General features: G+C 40.3%; 1 protein-coding gene across 1 annotated transcript in view; it reads left to right on the forward strand.

Moving 5' to 3' along the window:
• The window catches only part of CAMK2D (calcium/calmodulin-dependent protein kinase II delta), a 274,275-nt gene that overhangs the window by 91,962 nt on the left and 159,401 nt on the right, over positions 1 to 22,912 (forward strand). The window contains exon 3 of the mRNA XM_012655072.1: positions 3,620 to 3,679. Within this exon, the coding sequence (XP_012510526.1) occupies positions 3,620 to 3,679 (60 nt within the window). The remainder of the gene's footprint in view (positions 1 to 3,619; positions 3,680 to 22,912) is intronic.

Raw genomic sequence — 22,912 nt, forward strand, 5'->3', positions numbered from 1 at the left:
TTGACCTCATTTGAAATAAACTGTTGTATAGATGAAAAAAAAATCTCTCAAGCTGAGAAGAAATAACTACATTTCGCCCAAATTCTCAGGAAATGTTTTAAAATCTAGATGACTCTGTACTGAACAATATTATTCCCCATTGACTTCATGTCAAAATTGATTGATAATATATTTTTCTTAAGGCATTGTTTGTATGGCAGGTTTCAACCATACATTGCTAACAGCATGTACCTTATCAGACCTGACGAGATTACAGCCTGAAAGTTTATATTTTTATTCATATAAGAGTACAGACTTGAGCTTCAAAGGAAGAATAAAGCCAAACTATTATATTTCAAGTACTTTAATAAATATTAAATGATAAATGAAACTGGTCCTACACTAGCTTCAGGGCCTGCGGATAATAAAAGAGAATCTTGACGTGGTGCGCAATAGTACGATGGATGTCTTTCCTTGTATAATGCCTTGGCCTCTTACCGCTGTAGTTGCGAGAGTTGGGAATGATGAGGCAGGATGTATGATTTTTGTGCTTACTGAATTAAAAGTAAGGAAAACTTTAAGTTTAAAACTAATTCATCTCTTTAGCAGGATAAATACAGAAATGTGCTTTTTGGTAATACTGTCATAGGTACTTAATCACTCCTCCTCACCTACCTACTCTTTCTAAAAGTAAAGTTGTGAACTTGGTGTTCAATGTGAAACATACTGGGTGGTATGCATTTATATTACTGTTAAAACTAGAATTTAACAGTTTTCATGAAAACTAGAGTTTAGTTATATCATCATGTTTGGAATGTCAAAACATGCCCTGATGGGAAAGTGCAGAATGCCTTATGATTCATAGGAGATCATTAAATGATGTGATTATATGGAGGAAAAGCAAGTGAAACTGCTTGTCAGAGGGAAAACTCATTAGCGCTATCGTGGTAAAGTCTGCTGTGGCAGACACATCCCAAGATGTCCCAGCAATCTTTGCCTCATGGTGTCCATGCCCTCATGTATTGAAATTGGGTCAGCCTGATGTCTTGCTTCTAACCAACTGGATATGACAACTGTGATAGGATGTCACTTGCACAACTGTGCTGAGTAAGATAGTGACTTTCCCTTTTGCTTCCCAGACTCTTTCCTTTAGTGGTTTTGATGAAACAAATTGCTGTGTGGGCACATTCAGGGGACCAAGGGCAGCCTCCAGCCAGCAGCCAGCTGGGGACTGACACCCTCAGCTTGACAGCCCTTGAGGAACTGAACACGGCCAACAAGTACGCGAGCTTGGAAGCAGATCCTTCCCCAGTTGAGACTTTGGATGAGACCCCAGCCATGGCTGACCCCTTGATTGCAGCCTTGTGAGAGACCCTAAACCAAAGGGCTCAGTTAAGCTAAGCCCAGGTTTCTGACCCACAGAAACTGTGAGATTATAAATGTGTGTTGTTTTGAGCTTCTAAGTTTGTGATATTTGATACATAGCAAGAGAAAACTAATACATAGGTGTATTAGTTTGCTAGGGTGGCCACAACAAAGTACCCCAGACTGGGTGGCTTAAACAATAGAGGTCTATTTTCTTACAGTTCCATAAGCTAGAAGTCTGAGATAAAGGTGTCAGAAGGGTTGGTTTCTTCTGAGGCTTCCCTCCTTGGCTGGTAGATGCCCACCTTCTCCCCGTGTCTTCACGTGGTCCTCCCTCTGTGGGTATAGGTGTCCTAGTCTCCTTTTCATATATGGACACCAGTCACGTTAGATTGGAGCCCACACTAATGACCTCATTTTAACTCAATTACCTCTTTAAACACCCTGTTTCCAAATACTGTCACATTCTGGGGTATAGGGGTTAGGACTTCAACATATGAATTTTGCAAGGAAACAGTTCATCCCATAACAATAGGCTATATAAAATTCTGTAATTATTTTCCTCTCTATAGCTAAAACTCTGTAGAATTTATTGTCTGTAAATGTCCTTTGCTTCCTTTTTTCCCTTATATAATTATATATGTTTCAGATGATTTACACATATATATATATAATCACGTGGTTTAGCACATATATGTGCATATCCCTGTCTCTATAACAAAATTATAATCCCTGTAAGCAGATGTCTTTCATATGCTTTACATATAACACTTTATAGTATTTGTTTAAGATAATGGTGTTAAGATAATGATAATGCATTCTCAAAATCTTGTTTAACTTTTTGTGTTTACTTGTACACTTCTAAATAAGAATATTCTAGAAGTTGCTTGTTTTAAGAGTAAGGACTGTTAAAGAGATAGGAGACTTGACAAATTTATATTTATTTTAAGTACGTGTAGTTTTAGATCGTGATAAGGGCAGAGGATATCAGTCGTTATATTTGGCAATCCAGATATAATAGATACAGTTCTAGAGCCTATCCAATGCTGTGGTAATTCACCAAGACACTGTTTTTGACACTTTGAGCTACTAATAACGTTATATATGTTTAAAATATTTTCCTAAATTGCCAAAAATGTCCGTTATATGCAACAGTTCTCTATAGCATATACCAGTGGTTCTCACAGTGTGGCCTGCAGATCCAGAGTCCCTGAAACTCTCTGAGGGGATCTTCAAGGTCAAAACTATTTGCAAAATAGAACTAAGACATAATTTGCCTTTTTAAAAAAATTGTGTTGACATTTATACATGTGTTGATGTGAGTTTCATCATAAATGCAAAAGAAATGTGGATAAAATTGCAGGAGCCTTTGCATGAATTAAAACAGTAACATTAAACTATACTGTTAGTCTTTGTATTTTAAAACAGGGATAACAATATTGCCTATCTCAGAGGGTTGTTGTGGTTTAAATTAGAAATTCTGTGTAAAGGCTCTCAACTAATGACTACTCTATACTGCCAGCCCTATCAGCACCATGTGTGTTCTCATCTCTCTCTGACACTTATTTAGTGTTTTGCTCAATGATATTGATTATATGCATCTATACCACCACGAAGAAACCAAAGAAGTGTATCAAGATAGTTCCTAAAATGCCACTTTGCAGTGGTTCGTGCCCCTTCAAAGAAATGGCTAGGAAAACATAGAAAGGTAAAGATGAGTAAGAAATTAGGGATTTTGGAAATCTTCGATATAAGGAAGACCACTATGTACCTAGGAAGTTAGACCAACAATTGTGTGCATAGCGGTAAACAGAATCTATGACTGGACAGGGAACACTTCTCCCTCAGGAATAAACTGCAGTTATCCTGTTTAGCACTGGCTCTATTGGTAGTCCAATTCCCAGATATGCATCCTCTGCTCTAAATACATATGTCCCTATTGGGTTATTAAGTTGTTGTCACAATGTATACTTAAGGTGAAGATAAGAATGCATAGTCCTGCTTTGTTCCGTTTCTGTTTCCCCCAGCCCAAGTCTAAATTCAGGTCTGTTTTATGCCTCCCTCCATCAACCCTCAAGCCGATGAAAAATAAAATTAGATTGTTGAACTGTGTGCTGTTCACTTGATTCCAAATTCGAATGATCACTGTTTTAAAAAGAAATCAAAGGATAAGTAAATGTAAAGGCTTTATGTCATTTTGATATGCTATTTATTGTGTTTTATTCTTCTATGCTTTATTGTTATTTATTTTTCTAGTTTTTGTTTTTTTAAACAGATCATCAGAAACTGGAAAGGGAAGCTAGGATCTGCCGTCTTTTGAAGCACCCTAATATTGGTGAGAAAATATTTTCAATGTATTTTAAATATTAATTTAAAATTTTATGTATATTGTACCATAATAAAAATGTTAATTTAATAATCTAGAATATTTACAACTATTAACAAAATAGGTTTATAAGTTTTTGTCTTGGTTACATTTGATTCTTTAAATTTTTTTATGTTTATTGTTGGTTTTCTGATGCAGTCTTTGAAGTAGGAATGGAAAATAAAAACTATCTCTATAAAGCAAACTAATCTTAGTTTGTGGAAATTAATAAAGACCTTATGTTAATTGAATCAATAGTGTATGTTTCCTGTTGTGCTGAAAGTTGACTGCACGTCAACCAGTGCAAAAACTCAGTGTAATTTAAAGAATAAATAAATTAAATTTAGGTAGTCTCTGGTTGTATTAATTAGGTTTATTTGAACTACATATTTGGAATCTGCTACATTTACTAGTTTGATGTCCCTCTATAGACTCATGTAAAATGAACATAATAATCCTTTACCTAATTTGGAGAGTAGTTGTGAATGAAAATAGTGGAGAGTCTTGACTTTCCATGGGAAGGAATTTGATTCTTAATCCATAGAAAATAGAGAACTATTAAAGAATTATCTAGTTGACTTATGTGATTATATCAGTGTCTGAGAAGGACAAATTTAGTAATAATAAGCGTAAGGGTTTGGCATCAGGAGAAATTGGTGTCGAAAGAGCATTTGGAAGCCTTTGGAATTAATCTAGGTGTGAGCTATGGTGAGCTCCTGCACCGTGGCAATGGGAGCAGTGGCGGCAGGGAGGGCAAAGCTACCAGAGACGCTGCTGTGGAATCAGGAGACCCCGGGCAGCTGTTGTAAGTTGTGGCAGATGGGCCAGAGGGAGGTTTCTCTGAAGTTTCTAGTTGGGATGACTAGAGAGATGGTTGACCCCTTTAATTGAAAATAGGGAACTAAGGAGGAAAAGAAAATTGGGAGAAATTAGAAATTTAGCTGACTTGAAAACATGAAATTATTTTCTTAAGGATTGGAAAATACCCATTTGGGGGGACCATAGATGAAAAAGAAAAAAAAAATAGAAATAGCAAATGACTCTACCCAAACCCCTGGTCTTTCACTTTGGGGCAGAAATCGTAAGTTTCTTACCACTTCGGCATTTCTCTTCAGGATGGAAGTGGCTGACAGTGACTACGGTCCTCCCTCCCAGACCAAGAGGGAATGTTGCTAAGTTAAGGGCAGTTAAGTGGGGTTCTTAAGTATGTTTTGGAAAAGCAAGATGATGACTGCGGAACTCCATCACTGGACTGTGGTTTAGCATTTATTTCTCGGGTGCTCTTTCCCCCGTGTGCCGTCCGTTAGAGCAAAGCTCACTTCTTATTGGTCCCTCGTGCCTTCGCCAAACAGGTGTCTTTTGTTGGCTTAACTACTTTAATTCGTATATATCCCATCCGACTTGCATGTGGGGGCTCTGGAGAGTATTTTAATTTATATTTTGACTCATCTATATGTAGATAGTGAGAATGGATCAACCCACCCAGCAGTATGAGATTATCAAGAAGGCCATAGACAGCATGATGAAAAATAATGAAATGTTTTTGTTTTGTTTTAAGAACAAAAACAGAAATAATTTTCTTAGATTATTTTTATTCTGGATGTGCTTTAAAACATATGTATAAATAGCTAAATTTTTATTCTCAATGAATAAAAGGAAATTATATTTGGGAACAAAATATTTGGAGGTGTACAGAAGTGCAATATGGGCTGCTTTTCATTTTTAGCAATTATAGTTCAACTGTGTTGATTTTAAATAGGGTTACATTAATTTGCACTCATATAACTATAAGAGAAATACCAAGACTATAAGTCTTTCAGACTTATTTTTGTTGAAGCTATAATGAAGTTACTATTTTGAAGATCATTTTTTTCTTCTGCCAATTCCCATCTCCCAAATAATTTCTCATTTAGAAGCTGGCAGTGCCAAATATACATTTAAGCTTATTTGTTAGGAACTTTCCAAGAGAAGAACTCTGATAAAACATGGTTTTCAAATGTCATTCTCATATGTGTTGATTATTCCAGTGACCTTTCCTTTTGACATTCCTTATATAAATCTGCCCTTCAAAATTAAATTATTAATACATCTTCTGGTCATTTTCTAAGAATATATTCATAATATGAACACGAGAAAAAAGACAGGATCATTTCCCCCCCACATACAGAAAGACAGAGTCATTGATTTAAGGGAATAGTTTTCAGCCTTGGGTAACGTTACTCCCTCCACTCTCTCTTCTGCCTGGAGACATCTGACAATGTTGGAGACATTTTTGATTGTCGCACCTGGGGTGTCTGGCATCCATTGGGATGAGGCCAGGTATGCCGCAAAGCATCCTACAATGCACAGGAGAGCCCCTCACGATAATTAATTATCTGGACCAAAATGCCGTAGTGCTAGGGTTGAGAAACCCTGATTGAAGGTAAGAGTTGCAACAGCAGCAACGAAAAGACAAGTAGCCAGCCTTTCAGTTTAGTTCTGGAGCCATGCGGTTTCCTTCTGCTAAAAAAAAAAATAAAAGATTAGTCAGTGGATCTCCTTAAATAAAGGACAAGTCAAGTAAAGAGAATAGACTGCTTTTGAAACAATTTATAATTGTCTGATTACATTGAAACATAGAAATTGCACTGTGAGCAGAAACCAAGGTAGCATAGACTGGTGCTGACCTATGCTAATTACAATCCTTTAAAAATCTGTTCATCAGAACAAATTTTATTAGGCAGTCTTGGCAAGCCTGATTCCTTCCTTCATGCACAAAAAAGCTAATGAAATTTATTTAAATAAAACAGAATAATTCAGCCTTTAATTTTGAGAGGTCTTCTGCCCAGTTAATCTGAATCAGCGAGGTGTTACTACGGTGTAACAGTTGCAGAGCATCTCCCAGTAAAATTTTTCAAGTGACGTCAGTCCGTCATGAGGTTTTTCTGTAAACTAGGAAATATTATTTTTTGAGACAGTAAATGAGCTGGGTGTTTATGATGCAGTTATTTAGTTATTTTTTTTTCATTCAGGAAGGTTTTAATGTTTACATAGAGAAGTGACAGTATCCGATTTAATTTTAACTGGATTCCTCTGGCTGCTGAGTCTGAGGATGTCTCTTCTGTGCTCAGAGGCCTCACACTCCTGGGTTGGGCCTTATGCCACAAGGGCCTCCCTCCCCTCTGACCTTCCTCAGCTTCTCCTCTTAGCTTCTCTCCCCCTCCGCTGCTCTGCTCCTGCCCCTCTGGGCTCCTCGTGTTTCCTCAGCTGTTCTGGGTGTCCTCCTACCGTAGGGCCTTTGCCCCGGGTTTTTCTGAGGGTCCTGCTCCCGCCCAAGCGGGAAGACCTGCTGGCTACTTCCTGCGTGCAGCCCACTGCGCAGCCATGCCTCACCCAGGAGGGAGGCCTCCCGTGACAGCTCAGGGTGGAAGAGCAGCCTCCCTCCCCCACGAACCCAGCACTCCCTAGAATCCTTCTTGCTTAGTTTTTCTCTGTTGCGCTTATCATGATGTTGTATATTTACTGTTGATTTGATTATTTTCTACCAGCTAGCATGTAACTCCTCATGAGGGCAGGGATGTTGCTAGTTTACTGCTCTACCTAAGCGTGTGTTTGGCAGAGAGTCTGTGCTCAATAAATACATGTTACAGGAATTAAGCAATGCATGGCTGCATATATTTTATTAAATTCAAGTTTAGATAATCGGAAGGAGGGGACAAATACTTCTATTAATATAATTATAAGAAAAACATAAATTTTGACTTATAACACAGCTGTTGTCTGTAGGCGTTTGCTTTCCTTCTGGCTAAAATGACTATCAGTGGCAGGGCTGGCCCACAGCTGAACAAAGACTATAAAACAGGAGAGCAAACACTTGGTCAGTCAGCAGACCGCGTGAGTCAGCCTGTCCCTTTGCACCGCCTCACCTTCCAAATATCCCGTATCATAATCTGAAATTCCCACTCTGCTGGCTGGGATCCGGGCCCAGACCCTTTGGTGACCTTTCCTGTGTTTCTCACATACCCTGGACAAACTGGAGTCATCTTCGTCAGGAGTGTCAGAGAGTCACTGTCTCCTTTATCTGGCAGACACCTAAAACTGCTAGCTGCTTCCTCGCCTTCCCAGGGAGCATTGTTATGATATTCCAGAAAGTAGAACTATACTACCAGTAAATGCCATGAAGTTTTCCCCCTTGCCAGATCACCCACTCATTCAAATAAGGTTGGGTGAGCCTCCTTCTTAGATAGCCCCTAATTTGACTACTCTACCCTTCAGAGCAAAGGCCTGCTTTTCAAAGGAAATTACCAACTATGGTACTTGGAACAGAGAGGTGGTTGGCTTCATTCCCACGCCTATAATGGAGAGTTCTGTTCTTTGGAATTTTTTTAAAGGCACTAGGGAGCCCTCCTCTGAAGCAAGAGTTGGCAAATTTTTTCTGTAAAGCACCCAAAAGTAAATATTTTAGGCTTTGCTATCTTGTCTCAACTATTCAACTTTGCCATTGTATCATGCTTAATTCAGGGCTTTTGGTGTGCCTGTTAGCAGGTGTTCACTATCTGATAGGTAAATTTTATCCCTCCCCTCCCCTCCCACCCACCCCTTCTTGATTTCCAATGACCTTTGCATCTCTTTGTGTCCAGTGTACCCATCATTCAGCTGCCACTAACTGGTGAGAACATATGGTGTTTAGTTTTCCGTTCCTGAGATGCTTCACTTAGTATAATGGTCTCCAGTTCCATCCAAGTTGTTGCAAACAACATTATTTTCATTCCTTTTTATGGCTGAGTAGTACTCCACGGTAAACATACCACATTTTCTTTACCCACTGGGGATTCTGAGGCAAGTTCCCTTCTAGGCAAAAACTTTGGTGTCAGTCTGGGTTTAATTCAGCCTGAGCATCTCCAGCTGTCCACTTCTGATGGCACCTGCGTGTGTGAGGAAGGCGGGAGGCAGGGGAGTGGCGGGGAATGGAGGTTCTGATCGTATCCAGATATGTCTTGATTTTCTACAGCCCTGGACAGGAGTAGCTGTGGAATTCTTCTGCCTGTCCCTCCATCCTCCACCCCACTTTAAGAACAGGGCTTCCTTGAGATGAAGGTGACTCTATAGAGCCCATCCTGAGTGGGAATCCTAATAAACGTTAATTATTCCAATACACAGTGAAGCCTCAAAACTTATTTCCTGATATTTGTGGAACACAGACTCTCTGGGAAAAATACAGTCGGGCTGAGGTGGACTTTTAGAGGGTGGTTCTTAAGCACTGAAGCCTTCCGATATGTAAAATCCCCTCCATAAAATTGCACGTTCTTGGGCTTCAATATTACAGATTGACCTGGAATGGGTTCTAGGAATTTACCACTTATTTATTGTTTGTTTATTTATTTATATATCTCTTAAATTAAGCACCCTAGGTGATTGTGATACAAGTTTTCAAGGACCACGATTTACAAAAAACATTGTTCTAGAGATGATGTTGTAAAGAATTAAATCCCCGGTAAAGCTTGGGCCAGGAACCTTCTGTTCAACTCCGTAGTTCCCTGTCCTCCTTATCTTTTTCATACCAAGTCTAGAGAATGAAATCCGTAAGAAAGATATATTTTTAGATACTGCTAACCTGAAATCTATTGTATCTAGACACTTAACGTAATTATCTTCTTTAATTTTTCCAACTACTATTAGAGCATTAATATTATCTCCATTTTTTGACTCAGTTCGATAAATATTGAGCATTTACTTTGCGCCCCATACAGAAAAAAGAAGCTGTGTCTCAAAGAGAGTCATTTGACTGAGGTTGCTTAGTTTATGAAGGGAGGAACCAGGATTCAAATACGTTTGTTTGATTCCAAAGTCCACCATTCTACCATACAAGTGTTCTGTTCTTCACTTCCTCATCTGCTCAAAGCTGTGAGAGCTCTGTGTGCAGCTGTATCACTTTTTATTTAAATAGAGCACTAGGGGCTTCCAGCTTGTTCAAAGTTAGGACATTTGCACATGAAAATACTCAACAGTTCCACGGAGCATGTAATTAAGTGCCCAAATTAGATACTTAGAGAAGAGAGAGGCTTATATTGTCCTTGGAACGTTTTCGGCAGGGTATTGGACAGGTGCGACTATCTGGAAGCACAAGATTTAGGAAGGAAAGAACAATGTTGACCCAAAATCACGAAAGCTGAAATGTGTCCATCTATGGACTATGTTGGGTAATCATCCTTCTACATTTTAAATGTCGTTAACACACACTTAGGTGTGTGAGTAATTCCCGCTCATTCCCTTCCACGCTCTTTTTTCATTTCCTCGGTGCCTATTCATTGTCCAAGCCTCTACATTCAGGCTCTGCTTATGCGTTCCAACGAAATGGCTCTCCCGATTATTACCACCACCTCCTTGTTACTAAGTCCAGTGGAACCTTCTTGATCTGGTCTTACTTGGTGTCTCTCTATAGTTGAAAGTATGAGTCACCTTCTTTGGCTTTTGTTACACTAGTGTTTTCTAGATTTCTTCTTTATCTCTCACCACTATTCCCATTCTCCTTCATGAGTTTCTCTTCTTCTGCTCTCCTCTTAAATCCACCCAGGGCATCTCAGTAGTGTTGGTAATTCCCAAACCTATTTTGGAGGGTTTAGTGTTTCTCTCCAGACACATTTCCCACCACCTACTGGAACGGTCACATGAATGCTCTACTAGGACCTTAATGATAGTACTATGCATAAAATGGACCTCATTTTCCAGCCCTGCCCCACCCAGACCTGCTCCTCCGCCTGTGTTCGCTGCCTGGCTAGAAACCTGGTGTCATCCTGTCTGCCTCTTTCCCTTGGCAGTTTACATCATCACTTAGCAATTGTCACTTCAACTTCCTCAGTGGCTTTTATATCTGTCCCCTTCTCCTTAACCCACATGATCTGACAAGCCTTTCCTCTTCTGAATTCTTCACTTTGCCAGGATGAAAGGGGTACTGCATTTTATTTTCTTTTATTAAGAGATGGGGGTCTCGCTCTGTTGCCCAGGTGGTCTTGAACTCCTGGGCTCAAGCGATCCTCCCGCCTCAGCCTCCCACATAGCTGGGGCTACAGGTGCGTGCTATGACAGCTGGCTAGGGGGGTTCTAAAAATGCAAATCTGATCTACCACTTTTCTCCTTAAAATCCTTCCATGGCTTCCTGGTTCCTCAGGCTGGATTCCTCAGGCTGACATTGCAAAGCCCTTTTGTTCTCTGCTCTTTCGCAACACAGACACCCTCCCCAGCCCTACACGTTCTAATTTTTCCATCTTTTCCTGAAGCCTTTCCACTTACACCCTCTTGGAGGGAAATGCTCTTTCTCTCACTCCCCCTTCCTCTGGCTGATCTTTTATCTCTTTGGGCCTCATCTCTGACATCACCCCTCAGCCTTCCCTGACGCCCCTGGCTGGGATTCTGGGGGGCTGTTGCAGCGTAACAGGTGCCTGGCTGGAGGGGGCGTGGGGACTGGTGCAGGGCTTCCTCTTTAATTTGCACGTGGCCCTGCGCAGGCTGGTGTGGCTCTGGTGCCACGTGACTTACTTATATATCCTCTGTTCTCCCCTGAACTTAGCTCCTTGGCCTAAGGGACCTCATTCACATTTTATCTTTGGGGCTTATCACGCAAGTTTCGTTAAATCTACCATGAAGCATAGCATAATAATCTTACCTGTTCATATGCATTGCTTTCGTAATTTACTATACATTTTTATACTTATGATATTTTTTCTGATTCGCAATAAGGCTAAGTCACTAGCCACCTGAGGAATGGAGGAAGTAGAGTGAAATGACACTTTGTCATTCGCACAGGAAGCCCTGCCCTGACCGCTGTTGTCTCCCTAACACATCTCTGGGCTGTGCCTATATTTCTCTAAGTCTTTTTTTTCCTAGCAGCCAAATTAAGTTGGGGGCAGATTTGGGGGATATTTGAGTAGTGCTTTCTCTGGAGTTGCTTGAACGACAGCTGAGTAGGAGCATAGTGCTAGTGAGTTCGCTTTATAGAAGCAGGTGCCTGTTACTGAGGGTGACATTCCTCTGATACTTTCTTCAACCCCACTTTGCTAAGGTCCTGAAGTGGCCCAATTGCCTCCCACCTCTAACTCCAAACTGTCCTCTGAAATGTGCAGAACCAAGAGCACGTTGTATTCTGCGCCTTGCAAATACCTACCCTTCCCTCTGGAGAGGTAGCTCCTGCGGGAATCACACCTCGGGAAAGAAAATAGCACACTTCCTGCCTGTTTCTCATTACTCACAGCCTTGTGTTCCCCAAACACCTGCCTCATCTTTCTTCTTGTGCTCTGTGGTTCTCCCTCTCACTCTCGTATTCTCTCTCTGTCTCTCTCTGTCTCTCTCTGTCTCTCTCTCTCACACACACACACACACACACACACACACTCACATACACCCCTACTCCTGCCTTTCTGTCTTTCTAGTCAGAGCTGTGTCTGTGTTCCTGTTCAAGCTTCATCATTTTCAACCTCGTCTTCCCACTGAGGCTTCCCTTTTCTTCATCCGAATTTGTTTCTTCCTGTTATGCTTGGACTGATGGACAGAAGTATTTTAGTGCACTGTCAGCTCGTAGCTTCTGCTCCAAGGATTCAGAAATTAGAAGGGTGAACGGTGGGCCAGACTCTGAAGCTCCAAGCTGGGAAGTACTAAGAGATAAGAGTGGATGCATAATGCTAGATTTGGGGGACGGAGGACGGAGAGCTGTATGTCCAGTTAAGGGGGGACATGGGGAGGGCTGCTGTTCTTTCTTGCTTTGAGTCCACAGACTGGTATAGAACCTAGGAAACCAGTTCAGAGACCTTGAGTCCTTGTGTAAAGATTTAGTATTTATTATTATTATTTCAAAAGCATTTCAACTCTGGTTTGCCTAAGCATCCTAGGCCTGCACAGCTTAGGAAGCCACCTACAGACCAAAAAACAAAACAAAACAAAAAAACCCAAAAAGGAACTTAAGAACTTACAGTTTTATAGTTTCTGGGAAAAAAATCAGATTATATCTTCCCTGATATTTTATAGCAATTTGCATCAAAGTTTATACCACAGTAAATCTATAAATGATAGATTTCAAGAGCATCTCCTGAATAGTTGGGTTATTCTTTGCTTGGGGTAAAGATTGTTGACTACGTGCCCAAATCAAAACAAAAGATTGCATTTAGCTTCGTCAATGAGCATTTCTGAAACCAAGCACGCATGAAACCACAGAATAAGGAGAAGCGCTCATAAGTTTATGAAACTTGCTAATGGGACTTTAAATGACTCCCTCCTAGATGTGCTTTCACTCAACTTTCTTACTCCACTTGATATATTTTACTTTATGTTATTTTGAAAAACAAAATGAAACATTGGGGATAGTTTCCATCTTGGATGTAGAACTATTTTGAGAATTATAGAACAATCATTGCAGATTTAGAATTATACTTGGCCTACAAAATTGGCTTCATTCATTTATTCATCTATTGAGCAGCTCTCTCTTGAATATTCGACATGTTGGGTACTCTTCTGGACCCCTACCATCTAGCACTGAGCAAAGCTGACAAAATCCTTTGCCCTTCTAATGCTTATATTGTGGGGACAGGGACTGAGGACAAATAAATAAATAAAGCTTGTGTTGGGATTGTGATCAGTGTGCCAAACCTGGAAGGAGGGGAGGAGCAGGCTTTGCAGACACCTGCGGGAAGGGCCCCTCAGGGCAAATGAGATGGGAGCCTGCCCGGCATGACTGAGAGCAGCACCGGGGCGCTGCTGTTCAGCGTGGGGTGGCGCGAGGGGGTGGAAGGCGTAGCTGATGCCACCAGAGAGATGGCAGGGGCCTGTGGGTCATGGTGAAGACCTTCACTTCCATCTGAGTGAGATGGTCTTATGGACTGAATGTTCGTGTCCCCCAAAACTCGTATGGTCAGGCCCCCAGTGTAGTGTGGTGGTATTTGAAGGTAGGGCCTTTGGGGAGTAACTAGGTTTAGGTGTAGGTGAGATCATGAGGTTGGGGGCCCCTCGATAGGATTAGTCTTTTTGTGAGAAGAAGAAGAGACTAGAGCACTCTCTCTCCACTGTCAGAGGACGCAGTCAGCAGATGGCCACCTGCAAGGCAGGAAGCAGGCCTTCACCAGGAACCAGTTCTGCCTGCACCTGGATCTTGGACTTCTAGCGTCCAGAACTATGAGAAATAAATGTCTGCTGTTTAGGCCCATGAGTCTAATGGCATTTTTTGGCAGCTGGAGCAGACTAATAAGGGTAGAAACTTCTTAGGAGAGGAGTGAGCTGATCTGACTTCTGGTTAAACAGCATCTCTCTGGTTGTTGTGTTGCAGGAGGACTGCAAGGGCCAAAGTAGAGGCTGGAGAACCTGTTAGGAGGCGGTTGCAGTAATCAGTGGCTTGAACTGGGGTAGCAGTAGCAGAGAGGGAACGCCACAGTCAGATGCAGGGTGTGTTTTGAAAGGAGAGCTGAATGAGCTGGTGGATTGGATGTCAGTTGTTACAGGCAGAGGTGAGTCAAGGGTAAATCCTGAGAAACTGAGACAGAGTTGTCCCAGTGGAGACGGTCACAGCTGGGAGTGAGGGGCTGTGCTGTAATAGGAAGATGAAAGGATTAGTTACTGGCACAATTTTAAAATGCCTATTAGACCTTCAAGGTGGAAATACCAAAGAAGGCATTGGATACGAGTCTGAAGTTTGGTAGAGGCCAAGGCTGGAAATATAAAATCAACAGTTGACAGTATGCAACCAGAAATGATACTTAAAATATTTAACAACCGGTGTGGCCTGAGTACCAACCCATCAGAACAGCTGCCTGCCTTAACGGTGGGCCTCGTTGCACGACTCCTGTCGGCAGAGTATCAGTCCCACATGCACGCACGTTTGCTTACAGACCGCCTTCCCACGCTGGCCATTCTCGGCCTTTACAGATAAAGTACAAACGTTATGGCTAAACCATACACACAGATCCCCATTAAAACCAAAAGGCACTAACTAGAAAGCATACGCAGGGCACATTTATTTTCTCCACCGGTATATTTCTCCCCTCCCTGATTCATATTATACCCACTCTATTTCCTTATAGAGGTTAAATACAAGTATTTAATGCTAATATACTACATATTTTTGAAGGCCAAGAACTAATTTGAAAGTAATGACTTTCAAGTATGGTAGACCTGTTTTTGAGTCCTGAATTCTCCATTTTACTACCTACTTTGGCGGAAACAACTTCCTTTTCCTTTCTTATTCTGAAAACAAATCTGTAAAGCTGGAAATAAGACTACCTTTATAAGAAATTCTGTATATAAAGGATTTATCACAGTGCCCATTAATTGTAGCATAATTTCCCACCCAAATCAGAATGATTTTAGAGTTTGAAAAGACCTTAACTTGGCTCGTGCTCTTAATATTCATAGTAACTGGTCAATTCAGGACAATAATATTCATGCAATCTGTGTTGGATTTAGACTCTAATCTAAATCCACACTTAGACACTCCTCTTATTTACCAAGAGGAAATTAAGTGGTTATCAAGGAAAAAGTGGTTTTGATTAGTTCTTTCTCACAAGTCAGATTGGAAAAAGTCCAGCGAAAAATGCTTTCTCACATCGCATTAGCTATCAATTATATCTTTACATAAATATTTGCTTATTACACCATGTCCAAGTGACTTCCTAACCCCTCACCTATGCTGATAAGCTCCTATAGGACAGGGGCTCCCTTTCTTTCTTGCTCTGATCTTTCAGGGCCCAGCCCTTAGGTGCGGATAATTACAGGGCCAGGTAACCTGTGTGTTGGGTGAAGGAGAGTCTGGCCTTCCAGGCTTCTGAAGATCCTGTGCATGGAAGCCCTTGGTCCTTCTTTGTTCTGGGCAGATCTGGAGAGAATGGCTTGGCTGCCTTCCCAGATAGATGGGAATATCAATTCCATGAGGTTTTCTTTCAAGACTTTTGTTTACTATTGATTCTCCAGTGCCTAGGAAGTTGCCTGGCACAGAATAAGTGCTCAAGAAATATTTGTGGAATTAATGCATGGAAGCAAAGTACTATAGTGCTAATTGTACCTCAGTGTCCTATGGAATCTTGAGGGAAGCAGATGCTGAGTGAGTATCTTATTTCTGTGAATGCAGCTTGTAATTGATTTACAAATAACACTCCTTGGAGGTGTGACTGCCAGCATCGGACTTGGTGTCCTTTTACACTCAATATTGTTCTTTTCTCTCCTCATTATTATGGATTTTACTTGCCATTTTTATCTTCCTATCAAGGAGATACAGAAAATACTATACCCTCCCTTTTATTAGTCATTCAGTATTAAGTGCCAAATTCTTTCTTTTCTTTGAAAGAGTTCTTTCCTAGAAGGTGTCTCAGTCTCTTTTTTAAAACTGATAGCTTTTCCAATTTGCTAGACAAGCCTGAATAAATATGTCAAAACCTAACAGTGCACAGAGCCATGAATGATTCAAAACTGTCTGTTCCCTACAACATGTAAATGAAAATATGGACAGCCCTGGAGGCACAGAACAGGAAAGAACAGGGCAACCTGGAAGGCTGCTCTTTTGTGAACGACACTCGGGGAAGTCGGGAAATGATTTTCTGTGTTTTGTAGGATTCTACTACAGATTGGACTATGCTTTCTGCTTGTGTTTTTTATCCTACTTTTAAAAACAAAGACTTTTTCCAGAAATATTTTTGAACAGTTGCCCTTTCCAGCTGTTATGTGATTGTATTTTTTGAACCTAATTCTTAAAATGACAACGATGATTAAAAATTTGGCTGAGTGAAGTGGCTCATGCCTATAATCCCAGCATTTGGGGAGTCTGAGGCAAGAGGATTGCTTGAGGCCAAGAGTTGGAGAACAGCCTGGGCAACATAGTGAGACCCCATCTCTACAAAAAATTTAAGAAAATAATTAGCCAGCCATGGTGGCATGCATCTGTAGTCCCAGCTACTTGGGAGGCTGAGGCAGGAGGATTGCTTGAGCCCAGGAGTCTGAGTCTACAGTGAGGTATGATTGGGCCACTGCACTCCCACCTAAGCAACAGAGCGAGACCCTGTCTATTAAAAGAAAATGAAAAAAAAAAATGTACTGAATGCATGTCTTGTGGCAGGCATGATGCTGAATGCTCTGTACGCATCATCTTGTTTTATAGTCACAGTAACCCCCCGACCTAGGTACACTATATTATAAATATTTTTACAAATGAAGGCAAGAGGACAGAGATACTAAGCACCTTCCAACAGTTACCCACTGAGTGGCCAGGGTGGTACTGCATGCCAGACGTTCTGCCTGTGGAGCTGACAGCCACTTCTGTGCTGTGTCTCTTGGTGACAGTTATGGAGGCCTGGGATTATTTTGTTTATCCTGTTGGACATGACGGCTGCAGTAATAACCAAATACACTGTGACATTAATTCCCCCTGGCAATGTAATTTGATTATGTTTGGTAAACTGAATGAGTGTCTGTCTGATATCTATGAATGCAGCTTTTAATTGATTTACAAATTACGTTATTTAGAGCTGTGACTGCTGGTATTGGACTTGGTGTCCTCTTGCACTCGATGTTGCTGTTTGTTTCTTCCCTGCATTGGTGTTGTTTTCTGTATCAGGCTATCTGAATCATGTCCTTCAAAAGTAGCCTTCTGAAGAAAACTAAGTAATTGTGCTAACTATGGTGAGGTAGCCTTTATGCGGAAATAACCAAAACCCACCTTCAATGGGAATTACCTTTTGTTATTGCCCATGAACGTGGCAGTGATAGATAGATGGATAGATAGATAGATAAGTTTTTTAAAGTGTATTTTTATACATGCATAATCTTACAACTCATGAAGTCTCAATATTTAGGCCTTTTAATGCCCTACATTGAGTTTCCTCATATTGATTTGCTTGCACAACTCCTAATGTATTCTTCAATAGAGTTTACTTTATAGTTTTACATCCAGATTATCTTGACTTTTGTCTTTGTACAAGAAAGCAGCTATTCTTCCATTTAGAACAGATGGCTATAGGAAACAAGTTGTCTTTTGAAAACCGTAAGACTGACTTTATGCCTACGAATAGATTATTTCCCAATTCTAGGGAGATATGCACCAAGCGTTACTTTATGATGCTTTTCGGTACGTTGGGATTCTGTGCCACACTCTCTCCAGTTGACGCTGAGAAGGAGCTAAGTGTTGGATCTGAAGTTGCGCAGATTCTGTTCTGTTTCTCCCTAAGAACACCTTTCAGTGTCGAAATCAAGATTTAACAGGGTGGGTACCATTTGGTGACCACATCATGCTGCATCTGTATTACATTGTGGCAGGACAATGACTTGCAAGTCATGTGACTATTATTAGGTGTCTCTACCTCCTCCTTCCTCTGCTATTTTTGTTTTGTTTTGTTTTTGAGGGGAGAATGTATTTGGTTGACTATTTTTGTATTGAAAACATTCCAAAATGAAGTTGTATTTTTATGATTAGAATCTGTGAATGTGTGAATCAATCATTATTGCTGATGAAAGATATTAATTCTAAGTCAGCAGCATGCAAGTTCATGCTAATACACAGAACAGAAAAATGAATGACTGTTTACACTTTTGTTCATTCTAAGAGTTCTGTCTCTGTTTAAAATGAGTCAGGCCTTATGTTCCATCGGGGTTAGTGCTAAAGCTGATAGCAGAGGAAAAGATTTGAGAACCAGAGAGAAACATGAAGACACTTAATGTCATGCATCAGAGGAGAATGTAGGAAGGTGGATAATTCATAGGTTTGGAATTGGGGAAGGTTTTCAATTAGATCAGGAACCTCTCTACTCATATCATATAAGCTTCGATTGAATAATAAATGATAACCACTGTTGTTATTCTATAACTTCATATGCCAAAACTCTTGAAGAAGGGTCACGAATACATACACTTATTTTCCTCCCAATTCTAAATAATATTTTTTGAACTAACCGAAGTAGGATTGTATCTACATTTCCATCGTTGGGGTCCTGTGTCCTTTTATGTTTTTCTCAAAACTTCTAAGTTAAATAAACTCTACTAAAGACATCTTAAAGCTGGGCACGATGGTGTGTGCCTGCAGTCTCAGCCACTTGGGAGGTTCAGGCGGGAGGATCACTTGAGCCCAGGAGTTCAAGGCCAGCCTGGGCAACATAGTAAGACCTTGTCTCAAACAAAACAAAACAAAACAAAACCTTAGCTTTCCCATCCTGAGCGGAACGCGTGCTCATCATCCAGGACAGTCGTTTCTTCACTCACTGTTGACGTGCATCTCCCTTCTGAATTCGTTTTCAGATTCTGCTGCTAATTGCAAGCAGGTTCACGGCACCGCATTTTCACCCCCACACCCTGTGCTCACTGATCTCCCTGAAGCTAAGTCTAGCTTCAACCAAGTGCAGGGCAAATAGATGCAATGAAAATATCTACCCAATTAACATTTTCATTTTGGTCAGGGACATCCCTCTAAGGCATCTGACTTGCTATGTTGTGTGTTTGTGGGTACGCGGAATAGAAGTGTTCCAGAAGTCCTCTATCTCATGGGCAACAACGCACAAAATCATTGCCTGGCAGAGTCTTGCAGGTGAGGGGAATGTTAGCTGGATATGGAGGTGTAAACTGCAACCAGTCTGCGCGCTGTTTAAATCAGAAATGTATGACCGTAAACATAATTCCCTACATTTTCAACTAAGCCAGCTTCTGCTAACCAATAGCACTAGTGATAGCAGAAACAAAGAGGTGATTTTTTTTTTTAATGGCCCAATAAAAAAACCATCACCCGCTTTCGAATACCAATTTTTGCCTCTGGTTTAAATGAATAGATAACCCTTGGACTGCATTTGTATCATAAAGAGGCTGAATTGTAATTGTTTTCTAAGGTCCCCGTCAGTTCTGAAATTCTGCAGCTTGATTTGCTTTTTTAAATTATGTTGTGTTCATATGTTACACAAAATACAAGTGTGGCAGACAATTTCCATATCTCATAATAGTTTGAGTAGCCTTTCTAATTCGTGAAATTACAACATTAGGGGTCCTGTCTTACCAATTTAGAAGTCAGAAATCAAATTCCTGGCCTCTCTTGCGGCTAGAATGCGGGCATGTCACTAGGCTTATAGGCTTGCCTGTCTAACAAATGTTTGCCATACTTCATTTGGGGATTGATCAATGTCAGGAGACAGATTTTGCATAGACCTTCTATTTTTGTCAGTGAGTGTAGTGGTAGAAGGCTCTGGTTTAAGGGGCAGGAGGATAATATCTAAAAGTGTTGATGCAGAAGTCACATTGATCCTGGTGGCATTGGCATTTGGTGCACATTATTGGTATCAATGGCAGCAGATATGGTAGCTGTTTTCTCATCAGGCTAATTCTGGAGCTTAGTTTTGGCATTCTTTTTTTTTTTTTTTTCCTGAAAACTTAATCTTGAGCCCTCCCAATAATTCTGGAAGCTACTTGATAATGGCTTAATAAATTTCTTAGAACAGATGGAGTGAATTCAAGTGTTCACAGTCAATAATCCTAAGAACTCTGAAGAAATATGTCAGTTCTCAAATTGTTCAGTCAGACCTTCAACCTAGTTTGAAAGCATTTCTGTTTAGGAAATATTAAGAATTGAAACTTTTCCAAAGTGAAACTGAAATAATTTCATTTTCTAAGATTATATTGTCCTTAAAAAATCAGAGAAAAAAAAAGAAGTTCACTTTTACCTGAAAGAAAGCATTACTTTCATTTTTCATTATATAGTAAAAGACTTTCTTTTCTTTCTGTTTTATCCGCATGCATCGTCTTTAGAGAGCTGTTTTTGCCAGGGAGTCCCAAATATGTCATGAAATGATGAATAATTCGAATGCCCAGCGGCTTTGTAGCAGGAAAGATAAGTCCTTTGAGAGGATCAAAGAGCGTGATAGATATCAAACTCACTTCCAGCTTCACTGTTTCATGGCAGGAATCCAGAAAAAAAGGTCACCCAGACTTCTGATTTTTCTGATCATTTTTAAATATAATTTTCGCATTAGTGTTAATCATAGTGAATGTTAATATTAAAGATGGCTTTTTAAATTAACAAGGCTGTATCTCTTATTCCTTTCCTATTTCTTTTTTATTAGTATTTCCTTTCCTGAATAGAAGCCAATCTTACAATAGGTTATAAACTAGAGCATAATTTGCTAATGCAGTATCTAACACAGCATCATCATTTGTAGACAGTCTTTTAATAGTGTTTATGATTATACATGAAATATTAAAGATTTAGGAAGATTGTATCCAGAAAACGTAAGTTTATAAGGTAGATTGATTAGGTAATTGATTTATAAAAAGTTGTACTTTATGAATAGTTAACTACATAGGTTTGATTTCCTCATCTACAATTAAGTAGCTGTGTTTATTAATCAATAATATCTTAATAGTAGTTCTGAAGAGCAGATAAATATCATTAAAGAGCTAAAAGCCACGATCAATTGAAACTGATTTAAAAAGTAAATACAGTTGATCTTAATTATTGGCAGTTTCTATATTTGTGAGTTCACTTGCTCTTCAAAGTTTATTTGTAACCCTGTCAATACTTGCAGTGCTTTTGTGGTCACTCATGGACATCCACAGACACGTGCAGAGCAGTGAGGAATCTGAGTTACTCTGTGTGTGTGTGTGAACGTTCCCAGCTAAGGTCTATTGAGGCAACACTCTGCCTTCTTGTTTCAGCGCTCATGCACTAAGCAAATGTCCTTTTCACTGTCTATGTAATGCCACGTCTTTGTGCTTTTTTGGGGTAATTTTGCTGTTTAATTTTGCTGTTATGCTTGGCCCCCAGGCATAGTGTTGAAGTGCTGTCCAGTGTTCCTAAGTTCAGGAAGGTTGCAATGTGCCTTAGAGAGAAAATCCTCATGTTACATAAGCTTCACTCATGCGTGAGTTATAGCGCTGTTGGCTGTGAGTTCAGTGTCAATGAATCACAAATATGTATTTATTATGGCATCTTTAAACAGAAACACACATGAAACAAGGCTGTCTATTGATTAGTTGACAAACATGTTGTGATTAGAGGCCTGCAGGAAACGAACCTGTATTTCCCCCAGGAGCAGTGGTTTAATATTTGTTGATTCACTGCTCATACTGACTTTATAGAACATAACTACTGTGAATAATGAGAATCACCTTTATTAAGCAATCTGAAATTTATTATGGTGGAATATGTTGGGAAAAAATGATTTGAACTGAAAGAATCAGGATGTCAAAGCCAGTTCAAAAAAGCATAGGAGTCACAGAAATATTTATAGTTATTGAAAAAAAAGAATGTTAGAATGTGATTGCTACAAAACTAAACTGGTTGTTGCTCTACAGGCAATAAAACTTACAACCTTTGAGAATCATTTACACGGCCATCAGTTTTCTACAAATGAAAGACCTTAATGCAGAAGTTGGTGAACGTTTTCTGTAAAGTAGTAAATATTTTTGTTTCTGTGGGCATATAAGGTCTCTATCATGTATCCTTTGTTTTTGTTTGCATGTTTGTCTTGTTTTTGTTTTTGACAATTCCTAAAATATGTTAAAACCATTCTTATGCTTGTGGATTGTACAAAAACCGTCTACTGTTCTGATTAGAGCCTAATCAATAGTAAATAATACAACGAAGACACCTATCCTGGATAATCCTTGGGCGAGCCAGTTAGACAGTGTTCCATCATGTCATTCGAAGAACATGTGTCTGTCCTTTTGCCCCTTTGCAGGTGTCTAATGCTGTGGAAGTATTTACTAGGGGTTTGTGAATCTAGTCAAGATGATCAGTGAAGTGGGGAAGACAGTGTTAATCAGATGATTACAGAATCAAAGGTACCATTTCAAGTGTGTCCAGTTCCAGGAAGGACATGGCAGGGCTGTGAGAGTGTGTTCGGGAGGCCAGCGGGGACTTCCCTGAGGAAATGATACTGAAAATAAGCTCTGAAGGATGGGTGGGGGGTAACCTGGAGGAGAGGAAAGAGAATGCCAAGCCAAAGAATTAGCAGGGAGGTGCGGCTCGTTGGAGGAGGGAATGTGAGCGCACCTGAGTGTGAGAAGATTGCTGTTTCTGGAGGGAACTGGAGGGGAAAGAGCATGGAACAATGTCAGGGAAAGGGAAGAGGTAGGGCCTCGTGGGTGGGGTGACCACACTAACCTCTTTTTCTCGGGCTGTCCTGGTTTACTGATATAAAAATTAATCACCCTCTTTCACTCTCAACGTGTCCCAGTTTGAATGATAAATTATGTGATAAATGGGTCATGGTGAGGAGTTTGCTC

The sequence above is a fragment of the Propithecus coquereli genome, unplaced genomic scaffold (assembly GCF_000956105.1).
Source record: "Propithecus coquereli isolate 6110/MARCELLA unplaced genomic scaffold, Pcoq_1.0 Scaffold46, whole genome shotgun sequence".
NCBI lineage: Eukaryota > Metazoa > Chordata > Mammalia > Primates > Indriidae > Propithecus > Propithecus coquereli.